This window comes from Daucus carota, chromosome 7 (genome assembly GCF_001625215.2).
Source record: "Daucus carota subsp. sativus chromosome 7, DH1 v3.0, whole genome shotgun sequence".
Taxonomy (NCBI): domain Eukaryota; kingdom Viridiplantae; phylum Streptophyta; class Magnoliopsida; order Apiales; family Apiaceae; genus Daucus; species Daucus carota.
The window spans coordinates 5,778,954-5,791,374 of record NC_030387.2 but is presented as its reverse complement, the minus strand read 5'-3'; the positions used below and the strand labels follow the sequence as shown (position 1 = coordinate 5,791,374).

At 33.7% G+C, this 12,421-nt stretch overlaps 3 protein-coding genes across 3 annotated transcripts in view; 1 reads left to right on the top strand and 2 right to left on the bottom strand.

Moving 5' to 3' along the window:
• The window catches only part of LOC108195992 (uncharacterized), a 29,825-nt gene extending 27,952 nt beyond the window's left edge, over positions 1–1,873 (bottom strand). The window contains exon 1 of the mRNA XM_017363037.2: positions 1,602–1,873. Coding sequence (XP_017218526.1) covers positions 1,602–1,778 — 177 coding nt within the window. The 5' untranslated portion in view covers positions 1,779–1,873. The remainder of the gene's footprint in view (positions 1–1,601) is intronic.
• A 2,851-nt stretch (positions 1,874–4,724) lies between these two features.
• LOC108193598 (probable glutathione peroxidase 2) lies at positions 4,725–8,352 on the bottom strand. Its single transcript, XM_017360318.2, has 7 exons — positions 8,100–8,352; positions 7,321–7,397; positions 6,688–6,749; positions 6,480–6,598; positions 5,632–5,799; positions 5,504–5,544; positions 4,725–5,021 (listed from the first exon to the last, which is right to left on the bottom strand). The coding sequence occupies exons 1-6, from the start codon at positions 8,265–8,267 to the stop codon at positions 5,512–5,514; spliced, it is 627 nt and encodes a 208-aa protein (XP_017215807.1). The 5' UTR covers positions 8,268–8,352; the 3' UTR covers positions 4,725–5,021; positions 5,504–5,511.
• A 1,749-nt stretch (positions 8,353–10,101) lies between these two features.
• Positions 10,102–12,028, top strand: LOC108194195 (uncharacterized). Its single transcript, XM_017361114.2, has 3 exons — positions 10,102–10,259; positions 11,104–11,183; positions 11,528–12,028. Exons 1-3 carry the CDS (start codon positions 10,250–10,252, stop codon positions 11,786–11,788), a joined length of 351 nt encoding a protein of 116 aa, XP_017216603.1. The 5' UTR covers positions 10,102–10,249; the 3' UTR covers positions 11,789–12,028.
• The last annotated feature ends 393 nt before the right edge of the window (positions 12,029–12,421 follow it).

Here is a 12,421-nt window from a genome sequence, read left to right as displayed (position 1 = left end):
TAAACATTTTGGTTAACTATATGGATTTAAAAATAAAAATATAAAATAAAATTTCTGAAATAGAAAGTACCGATAATAAAGACAATAAAATACTACCACATTACTTAATAACCTAGCTTATAGCTTAGAGGCATAACTAATATTGGGGCTTGTGTTAAAATTAGGAATTTTCCGTGTTAGGCTTTTATTATTTGAATGTGTGTTTTAGTGTTTGTTACTCAACCTCGACTGAAAGTGTCCTCCATGGGCCCGCAAGGGTTGGCTCAGTTGGTTAAAGAGAAGATTTGTATCCTCTTGGTCACAGGTTCGAATCCCTTTTCGAATCCCAAAGGGAGGAGAATTTGTTATTATGCCTCCTGGACCGAGCATGTCGCTTAAGTGTGGTTTACCTTGGTTCACGTGGTTTGCAGGCTATTGCGTGAGCTCGTGGGTTTACCCAGTGCGCACCCAAAGGGTAGCGGTTGCGGTTCCTACGTTAAAAAAAATGTCCACCATGGATACGTGTCGTACTCTGCAACATTTCATTTTCTTAACATGTTTTGGATCTAGAATAAGTGTCCACGTGTCATGCCCATGTTTAAATGTCTGAGTGTTGGAGACACATACTCTACGGAAGATAAAGAGAGTTCGCATAACGGTTGTTTTAGTGAATGTGAAAACCATCATAGTTAAGAACAACAAATAACATTTTTTGAATGAGCATGGAGATATGTGAGATAAGTCTCTTAACTTACAACCTTCATTTCTTTCAAAAAATTGGAATCTATAGTCGCTTGTTTCCTACTTATACCAAATCCAAATTGAACCTCATCCTTAATTTTTTGTAAAGCATACACAACTTCTGATGTCTTCTTGAATATTTTACTCATGTTGTGGCAACCAATTCTCCTCTACACCGAATATACCTAAGCTAGATAACAACATATATATAGGAAAATGCTAAATTGAAAACCACTTAAATAGAAGCTAAATAAAAATCAAGAGAACCCCTTCTAAATGGCATCACATGCCCCTTATATGACATCACCCTTCTGAGGCCACCACCAGCCCCACTCAATCCACCGCGAACCTACTAGAGACTAACCAAGGCTCCCATTAAGTCTAAGACAGGTCCAGACTCAAGAGCCTCCACTAGGCGACTAGGCCCCATCCCAATTTTACTAGGCCCTGCCCCACCCCACTAGGCCCATCAAGGCCTACCTTTGGGTCCATCCCGGACCCCACAACCCTAACCATTGCATTGGTTTCTGTTTGATTCCTATTTAACCGACCCTTGATATATATTCACATCGCCTTCATTACCCATCAATATAGCTAATCTGAAATTGATGAGAGACATTGGATAGTAAAGAATTTTACAAGACCCTGGATTAAAATTTCCACCCAAATTTAAATTAGAACAATACAATTTCTATCTTCAGTAGATAATATATAATTGCAAAACCAATCAAAGAACTGATCCATTCCTAAAAAACGTAGTAATAATGATTGCTAAACACTACTACAGTTAGAGAGAGAGGGAGGGGGAGGGGGAGAGAGAGAGAGAGAGAGAGAGAGAGAGAGAGAGAGAGAGAGAGAGAGAGAGAGAGAGAGAGAGAGACCTTGTTTCTGACAGGAGTAGAATTGGAAGAGAGAGAAGAGATAGAAAGGGGAAGAAGCTTAGAGAGTAAGTTCTGAAGATTGGAGTCTTCACAGAGAGCTAAACGAGTAAGCATTCGATCCAGCATCTCTTCTTTCTCCATTTCCGATTTCTCCGACGCCGACGATGATCCCGCCATTTCTCCTATATTTTCTTCTACCTTCGCTTTTCGATTTCGTTATTTCTTTTTGGCCAAGACAAATAAAAAGAGGTCGACTATTGTAATTTCAGAAACAGAAAGAGCTTTAGGTTTATATATACATGTCGGTGACGTCATTGCTGTTTTAGACTACAATTTTATTTTTTTTTATTTATTACTCTAAAAATTAGCGCACGCCAAAAGAGAACCCTGCTATTTTTCGCTGTGGTGTTTTGCTTATGAATATGTGTTATTTTACACCTAACCTTCAAAAAATAAATCGATATAAATAAGCAATTTTGTAGTTAACCTAATTATCATATGATGGTCATGTTTAGAGCATCTCAAGTCGTAACAGCTTCCTTAAATATGTAATAAAATATATTTCTTTTAAAATATTCCTACATTTTATTAAATGAGAACTCCAACAACATTTCATATTTACATTTTATTATTATTATTATTATTATATATTCAAAATATCCTATAATTCAAAATCCACCCATTTCTACAAACTTCATATCGATATAGGCATATAACTTTATCATTCTATCTTGTCCAATTCTACTTTCAAACGGCTATAATTTTATTGTGCTGCATATACACTAACCGAAAAAAAATTAAAATCTATAGAGAAACCTGAGACCTGCGATTATGAAAAGTGGGCAACGACTGGTGCGGGATAGATAATAGAATCTGAAAGTCCCATGGTTGATCATGTGGTTTGAAGTGACACAAAAAATATGAAGCAAATTTTTGAAAAGATTGTCGGAGTTCCAAAAGTTCAATTGTGAAATAAGAGCCGTGAGAAATGAGATGGAAAATAGGTGAGAAAAAAGAGAGAAAGTGTGACAAAAAGAGGGAAGTGAATATTTTATTATTTAAATTATTATAAAGAATGGTTCCACAATTCTTAAAAATGAGGAATGAAATGGGCATCCTAATTTTTTAAGGCATTATTAGGATTCCGTTGGAGTTTTTGTCATGTTTCTTATTAAAATAGCTCAGCACACCATATAAGTAAACTATAAACTGCTGGAGAAGCTCTTATGTGCAAGTATCCAGTCCCTTAGGCATCTTGGGGTTGTCAAAATAATTGTCAAGTTGGCCAAATCATCACATATATTAATATTTAATTTTCAGTCAAATTTTTTATCAACTTGGCAACATTCTACTCCAATAATTAACAACCTTTGAAAATTGCCTATATGGGTCCCAGAATTAAATTATAAATGAACTATGAACTAAAAAAAGTATTATCGATATATATTTTTACCATTATACATGTATTTTACCTATTTTGGGAAGTTGCCAAGTTTTGACAACCTCCCAGCAACCATATCACTTTAATAGATTGGCAATCAAGGTTACCAAGCTACCCTGTTAAAAATGCTCTTATAAGTAATCGGAGAACGATTAGAAAATTTTAACAAAAGTCTATTTAACTAGGATTGGTAATATTGTCTAACATATTGAATATTTTATTTTATTTTTGAGTAAATGAGTATAACTTTATGGTCTACTCTTTGGGTAGGGAGTAACATCCTTAGCCTTGCACATAAAATGAGAAGTATTGTCCCTACCACAATGATACACATCACGGTCATGGAACCAAGGCCGACCTCATCCATAATATGTGTGTAACATTCATGGGAACAACATCACACCAAATAGAATCTTTATAATGACCAGAAAATATAAACTAAACAGCATTGAGTTACCGATATGGTATTTTTGTTGATCCATGCGACATGATATGGTTCTACACCTCAATTCAAGCTCATCCAGAATTGTGTTTTTCGAAGGATATGTTGTCCTTGACTCCACAAGAAATGATCTATCTCTTTACATATTCCATTTATGATGGAATCAAGTTCATTCTAGATCGTCAAAATAATTTACTTATCCTCTAAATCATGTTACCACATGATTGTCATTAAAATATAAGTCTCTCATGATTTATCACTGCCTAATCGCTTATTTGACAACTTTTTGATCCTAGGAAACTAAGGGGCCATTTGGATGAGTTTAAAATAAGTGCTTCTGGCTTAAAATAAAAAAATGTAGTAAAAGTTAGAAGCAAGTTAAGACTTATAAGTGATTAAAGTGTTTGGGAAATAAGTAGAAATCCTGAAACAAAAGCTAACAATCCTAACTTTTTATAAGTGCTTCTTAACTTTTTACACAAACGATACGAATTAAGTGCTTCTAACTTATAAACCAAAAGCTGGGCTTTTAAGCCATACACAAACACCCACTAAATAGGTCTCGTTCCTTTAATATATCTATCATCAAGTCTCAAAGTATATTATATATCTTCATTAATTATTTTTTCATAAATGATTAATATCAGGTAAACCAGTCTAAAATCGCATTCCTAGAATTTAGAAAACATAGTTACTCTCTTAGTTAGCTTTTGTAACCAACTTCTTTGCAAACTCTGAAATTATTTATTGTGAAGATGGAAAAAGTGACCATAACAATCACAACTAAGTTAAATCATATATATGTAACATTATTCACAAGTGAACATGCATAAACTCATCTCAAATTCGTTTCAGTTCAGCTTAATTAGATTGAGGCATAATTTTATATTAAAAATTATATTTTATGTAGGTCTTTATCTCCAAAAGTGAATATGCATGAAACTCACCTCAAATTAATTAGATTGATGCATAATTATTAATATTAAAAACTATATTTTATATAAGTCAAATAAAAACATAAAAGCTCAATTCTTCTTCCACAATTGTTCTTCGCTTGTTTATTATCAAACCGATTTTCAACATCAATTTTTGTCTTATAAAAAACTCGAATCGGCTTGGTTCATTAAATAAAAGTCGAAATCGGCTTGTATGGGTTCTGTTCCTATGCACAGTCCTACATGACAGTTCTGTTGCTTATTATTCCTGTGAAGTGCTCAGCTGAGAGATCAAAAGAACAGTATACAAACAAATAACTCAAATGTTTCTACTAAAGATGTTCAAATTATCACTCAAAGTGCATATTAAGGTTTGCACCATAGAAAGATACAATCATACATTTCTATCGTTTTTCATACAATCTATTACAGCATTAAAGTTGTTACGTGTACTCAGTAATTAATCATAGAGTGACAGAGACACGGAAACTTATTTTCGGCCAACCAAATTACAACAAAGAAAAGTAACATCTCCAAATATATAGAACAGAAAGCTCTGGTTTGCTTTATTGATGAAGTTGTCAACTTGCTTTTCAAATGTCCTGCATTGCCACATCCAAAAAGAAAATGCAAGGTCACATAAAAATTTAGCTTCGGTCTCAATTCTTCTAATTAATTTCCACATGCAGTGTAGCCGTAAGACAACACAGAAACCCTGAGAACAAATGTTTGGTGCTTAAATGTTTTTTTGCGAAGCAATATAGATAGAGAAATGCTAAACATTTGTGGTACAATATGCCCTCGTCCTCAGAAATAATTGTATAACCATGACATGCCTATTCAGGGATTGTTATTTCCACTAGTCTTGCTGCGTTGTCCTAATCTTGCCGATTCCCTACATATTTAGAATATGCCAAGATCCGATAGTTGTAGAATATAAAGAAAGCGGGTCGACTTTATAGGTACATAAGGTGTGCTACTTGTTAGTAGTATAGCATCACTTTGCTTTTGTTTGTTTGCATGCTTTTGTGTGGAATAAACAAGATAAAATATAGGAACAAGTAAAGGGAGTAAGTCTCTAGACCTTGGTCATCAGGACAATTGCAGCAGTTTTTGTATATCTTCCTGCGAGCAGGAAACAATATACATAATTAAAAACCATGTACGCTCTATAGGAACTACATACTACATATCTTGAATAGGATGTACAACCTCAATTTTGAGAGGAGATGTTGAAGGGGCGTATCGCCCCATCACCTTTCCTTCTTTGTTTACCAAGAACTTCGTGAAGTTCCATTTTATGGCATCTATAAGCAAGCCCCCCTTCTCGGCCTTTAAAAATTTGTATAGAGGCGCTGCATTATTTCCATTCACCTCTACCTATATCATCTTCTGAGCATGAGAAATTTGCAGTACATTTGATTGAATGTAATGTAAACACATTGTGGGAAACATACCAAAGAACTAAATTTTAGAACGAGATAAATGTTGGAAAACAGCAAGATATTTACTTGTTTCTAGAATCATAAAATTATAAGCTTCTATATCGTATAGGTTACATAATTAATTTTGGTTGGTAGTTGCAAGAATTTTCTCTGTATAGAGCTTCTTCTTGTATTATTTATCGAACACACCAAGAATCCCACACTAGCAAGTGGCATATTTTCAAGTATCATCCCAATAGCTTTAGTTTTTATTCTATTCCTAGGCATTGCCCAGTTATTTAAGATCCACGCCTTAAAAAGAAAAGTGAGCTAATACTATGTGCTGACCGAATATTCAAAAACCCAAAACTACAGTTAGGGAGTAAAAGCTATTTCTTTTATATATTGTTTAGTTGAGATGAGATTGACTACACAATCGCTCTCCACACACATAAATGAATCATTCTCAATAAACCCTATTGGTCACTGTGTTGGCATCAAGACATATTGTAATCATGTTTCTAAGCAACACTACTCAGATTTGTAAGTATATCTATAAAATGGCCTATGTTTACAGTTTCAGAATCTGCAAAAAGGTCTTCACTATTCCTAGCATAATATTACTGTAAGTCTTACCTTGTCAAATATAGGGAACTCGGCTTTGAAATTAGTGCATACAGTGTCCTGAATTTCCTCGTTAGTTCCAGGCTCTTGCCAGCCAAATTGATTGCAAGGAAATGCCAAAATTTCCAAACCTGCCAATGAAGAGACCCTCAGAATACAGGAGATCATAAACTGAAACTTTTCTAGTGAAATTACATTACGAATAAGCCAAATTCCTGACCTTGATCTTTATACTTCTCGTACAATATATTCAACTCTTTGTAGTTAGATTGAGTGAAACCACTGTCGACGACAAAGAGGATAATTAGCAGTTGAAAACATCTATACTTTAGCAAGTTGCATAAGCATTGTTATTTCGCAATTGGTTACAATATCAAGGTTACAGTGATGGATATAAACTTGCATCTTAACTCTTAAGGTCCGAGTAAAAGCTTAAGACATTGAAGTACTAGTAACATGTTTCCACTGTTCCACAGTGTATATCAACAGTGAACACAATTAACATAACCTTAGGAAAAAGATCGATTACTGTTAAACAGCAGCAGGTAATTGTCCACACCAACCTGTAACCCTACCCAATTTTTTTAAGAAAGGAATAGAAAGGGACTTAAAACTAAACTAAAAGTTATCATTATTTTACACATGGAATAGGTGTACATATAATAATCAAGGTGAGAGGTAACCATCAGGCCCCAGCCCACCAGTACTGAATTTTGAATATCGTTAAAAAAAACTATTCACATCTTAATATACAGAGATACACAGAAATAGGAGAATAAGAGAGACTATAGTTCAGTAACTGATAGAAATGATAAGATGCGACATTAGTAAGCAGATCAAGTGAGTTGATTACCATTTGGAAGCAACATTTACAACTAGAAGAACTTTCCCTTTGTAATTGCTAAGAGCTACATCATTTCCTTGAATATCCTGCAGCTCATTTCAGTTTATTCAGATGAAAAAGAGGAAAAGAAACAGGGAATTGCTGAAAAACTGGTAAACAATAAAGAGTTTTCTACAACATAAGAAAGTCAAATAGTTCTAATCGATTCACAACAGATATGAGGATGTTAATCTATACAAAGATAGGAAGAGTAAGAGAAGACAACAACACATCTAGGGTTCAAAAAGTATAGCAATTGCTCTGCAGTTGCTGAGTTTCACGAAAAATGAAGAAAGCAATGCATCATCAAACTTATCCGAATGCGTATGTCTATGTATTGCATTGGAATCAAACAGAAAAAAAAATCACGAAAACTGCTTCCAGCTGATCAGACATGACACATATAAACACTATACATAAATGAAAGGGTCCTCGTCCCTGACAGTCGTATATGTCAGGATCGTTTAACCGGCCTATAATTTAATTTTCTGGTGTTTGGATGAACGCCTGTAATTTTCTGGCCGTCGGATAAATTCATCCAACGGTCAGAAAATGACAGGCCGGTTAAACGGTCCTTGATTCGATGACCAGGACCCTGGCACTAAACTAAATAACAATGGTGAACAGAAAGGCACACAAATTAATCAACTTAAAACGAGAACTTAGTGAGCTAAGTGTATCAAAATGCATAAGCAAAATTGAAAAAAGCTGAGCAAACAGTAAAAGAAAAGCGTAAAAAAGATATTTACCTTGACAGTAAAATTATAGATTGATTTAGGGGTGTCTGACTCACCATCCATTCTTGTAGCAGAGAAGGAAAGAGATGGAAATGTGTATGGTAGAAAATAGACAAACAAGAAGGCGAGAAGAAGAACAAAGAGAGATGGCCAGTGACTCATTAATTTCAACAACGGCATACTCTAAATATTATACTCCACCCAGCTAGCCGGCCATTGAAGACCCTTTTCATGTTGAGTTTATTTTGCAATTTTTTATTCACTCATTAAAAATTCTAACAACTTTCTTTAAATGAAGACTAGCCGCCGCCACCAAAATCAAAATCATTCAGTTCTTACGATCATCGTTACTCCAAATAAAATAAAATTTTCTTATACAATATTTTGCCGTATTTTATGAATAAACGATATTATTTTGTAATAATTAGTAGTACAGTAGTACTCCCTCGTTCTATTCATTTGTATACAGTTTTTTTATTGTATACATTTCAAAATTGTAAACTTTTATAATATGAGCATGAGTATTTGCATTTGCTTATTAATAATTATCACATTGTTTTCGATTTTAATGTATTGTCAACATAAAATTAGATATATAAAATATTCTAAACCTTAACCCAGGTCAGTCAAGCCTTTAAAACAAATATGGGACAGATCACAGAAGTGCTACTTGTCTTTTATATATATAACCAAACATGTGAAATAAGATTTGTAAAAAAAATAGGTGAGATAATATTTTAGTATCATCCCACCTAATTATATATATATTATGTGTTAATATATAGACAAAAAAAATGGGTAAAACCTGAATGAAATGTGAATAGAGCGGTGAGAAGGGATGGGCATTAATCTCAACCCGTCCGATCCCGACCCGATCCTCGCATTCGGGAATTTTTTCCGGTACAGGTCGAGGAACGGGGACGATATTGAAAAAATATCGGGGATCGGATCGGGTGCGGTTTTTCACATTTTCCCGGCCCGATCCCCGATTTCCGACCCGATTCCCCCGATTGTTGGCCCGATTTTTATATATTACATACATATATATATATATATATATATATATATATTATAATTATTTAATATATATATTATAATTATTTATTAATGTGTTTATATAGCTCTTTAGGTGCAACTTCGGTCATGGATTTTCAAATCACCTGTTTATTTATTATATATATTTATTATTATATATTTAATATAATTAAATTTATTGAAATAAGTTTTAATATTTAATTCTATTAATATAAGTCTTAAAATTAAAAAGTTCATAATCAAATTATTGAAGATCTGTTTAAATAAAAATAATGAGGTATTAATAAGACATATTAAAAACTAATCTTAATTATGAATTTAAGTATTTAATTAGAAATTTTGGTTTAAATAAAAAATCCCCGAATCATCGCGGGTATCCCCGAATCCCGATCGGGCCGGGGATGGGGATCGAAAAATAATACCCGATGGGGATCGGGCCGGGGATAGGGATTGGGTTTGGATTCGGGGATCGGGGCCGGTTATAGCGATCCCCGGCCCGAAGTGACCCGATTGTCATCCCTCGCGAGACCAATTTGTATTTAATAATAAATTAGAAATAATAGGGATAAATAGTGGATGTAATAATGTTTTGTATTATTATGGAAGAGAAATAGTGAAATAAAGTGACGAAGTAATAGTGTTTTATATTATCAAAAATTATTATTTTTAGATGTAGAGAAATGGAGGAACATCTCAAAATAAAAATCGTATATAAATTTAATGTAACATTGGAAATAACATTTTCCAACAACAATTATTTGTAAGCAATTAAGGGGCGAAGATTTGTTTTCCTATAGATTTCTAACTAAAAATCAGAAGTACTAAAAATAACTACTTTTGTGTCCTTATCATTTTTTTAATACTTTTTTTCAACTACTTAACACGTATTTATAAAATAATTTTTATTTTATATAAAAATTTAATATTAAGAATTAAGTGAACGGAGATAGTAATTGTAATCTGTGCAAATCACTATCCCGCACGTCACTCCACCTAAAAAGCCTTCCCTTTTTAGTCGGAAGCATATAATCCATAACAAACTCTAAATTAAAAGATCTCGAAGAAGTACAGGAGTGTAGGACACTCATAATAGGGGTTTCGCCGTCTTGTTTGCAGAAAACCAGAGGATGGGTTCGGGTAATGAATTAGAGTGTTTTTTACTAACTAATTTGAGATATCCAATATTAATGCATGTCGTTGTTTGATATATACCGATTAGGGTTTGTATCAATTCGTGTGGGTAGTTGTTTTGTGTTCGTGTGGTTAGTTCTTTTGTGTCCTGAATATAGATTATCGGAATAATCAATGTTATGCAAGTGTGGTATTTATTGTATGGGTTTTGGTCCCTGAGAACTGATTGTCGGGGCTTTATCTAACACACAACTCCATTACCATCAGATTGTATCCGCTATTTAGCGGATACCTAAGTTTTAATCTGGACCCTTGAAATATAGATCTGACGCCCTGAAAGTGTGTTAGATAACCTGGTTGTCAGGGATCAGGACCCTTATTGTATATGTGATTATTTGCTTGGTAATTTTGGACATACAGAATGTAATTTTTTAGTTGTTTGTAATTTGTGACCTATAATTCTTGCTGATATACTTACTTAAACTAGAGAAGTGTGATTTTTTGTACTGCATTGAGTTGTGGATGAATTCGTTCGGTGTGAATTTTACGGAGGAAAATGTAAAACAAGATGTATTGTGTTGCATAAAATATTGATTGGACTGAACTATAATAAGTTATTCTATGGAACTTGTTGTTGATAATTTATTGATTGTGCATACGTTAGTATGGACGATAGTGTTCCATGCTGTGTCCGCAATATACACGATATTAGGTCTGAGATGATTCTAATATGGGAAAAGTAAGGAACGGTCTCAGATGACTCTAGTGTGGGAAAAGCAAGGAACGTACTCAGATGTTATGCACTTCTCCTTCTGAATTGTGTTGCTGTTGTTTATTCCATGTGTATTAGGCTTTAAAAAGAGTGGTATAGCTAAGCACAGCACGCTGAAAAGGGTCGATCATGAGATTGAACGACACTTTGCGGAGGAGGTACGTTTACAAATATGTGCATACAGTTTTTAACTTTATTTTTTCTACAAGAAATTGATAAAGTAGGATATAATAGTGTCAAAATCAAAAAGTGGAGAACTAGCTATATATTTTGTCATGTTCAATTGGTGGTGGCTGCCACCAATACAAATATTTTGTTCTTTACAAAGAAACATTGTTTAGTAATTTAATGTTTGAATTCTCTAATTAACCCTCATAACTCGCGAATGAACCAATAAGTAGTTGATTGTAAATTCATCTTTGTGCTAACAAAAACAAAAAGAATGCTTTAGAAGGGCTGCTAATAATAAATGTATTAATTGTAACGGCATTTTGTATTGCAGGCTTACATGGAAGGTTTTAAGAAGAACTTGGAGAAACTAGATAGCATTTATAGAAAGTGCTTGGCAAATTATATCGAAGCTTTTGCCCTCTATCCAGACAATGAAAAGTTACAAGACTTAAAACTTGAATATGCATATTTCTTCAAGATTTTTGAAGAATCAAGTCCAAGTACTAGGAGTCTCTACTCTGCTCATTGTTCGGGAAGCAACTCTAGATCATGCACCGAGGAAGATAACGAAAACAAAGAAAAGGGAACATAAAGAAACTGCAGCTAATGACGTGGGTGGGGAACGAGAAAAGGGAAAAAGTTCTTGAAAAATGTGACGAAATATATGCAAGGAAAAACACCGCTTAATTGATTATGCAGCATGACTTTAATGTTTGTTTTATTTTGTTAAGGATATGTGTTAAGAATCAAAAGTTTAATCTTGGCAGGATAGCTTGTAAGGGAATTCCTATGATGAAGATTTATTAACGATCTATGTTTTGTTCTTCCTACATGAATTAATTCCCCTTTTGGATGCCAACATGTTATGCAATGTATGTATCTTGAATAGCATATGTGATGTATGTTTAAATGACAAACAAGTGCATGACATTAAAAATTAACATATGTCCTGCATATTTAAATGACATGAAAAACAAGCGCATGTCATTAAAAATTAGCACATGTCCTGCATATATTTAAATGACAAACAAGCGACATTAAAAATTTGCTTATGCCCTGCGTAATTAGAGCAACTCATGCATATTAAAATGACTTGTGTCATGCATAAATTAGGGCACGTCATGTGCAAGACAAAATAGTTAAAGTGCATAACAAAAGTGGTCAACCAAGAGGGCAAAATAATCAGATATAACTGTTTTCCTATAATTATGCACCACACATAAAC

What these genes read in the sequence shown, in the direction of transcription:
- LOC108194195 (XM_017361114.2), top strand. An exon ending in AACGACACTTTGCGGAGGAG is followed by an intron (nt 11,184 to 11,527) that starts GTACGTTTACAA and finishes TTTGTATTGCAG; the next exon opens with GCTTACATGGAAGGTTTTAA.
- LOC108193598 (XM_017360318.2), bottom strand. Translation starts at nt 8,267, where the DNA reads ATGCCGTTGTTGAAATTAATGAGTCACTGGCCATCTCTCTTTGTTCTT. An exon ending in TCTATAATTTTACTGTCAAG is followed by an intron (nt 7,398 to 8,099) that starts GTAAATATCTTT and finishes AATGAGCTGCAG; the next exon opens with GATATTCAAGGAAATGATGT. An exon ending in CATCTCCTCTCAAAATTGAG is followed by an intron (nt 5,545 to 5,631) that starts GTTGTACATCCT and finishes TCCTGCTCGCAG; the next exon opens with GAAGATATACAAAAACTGCT.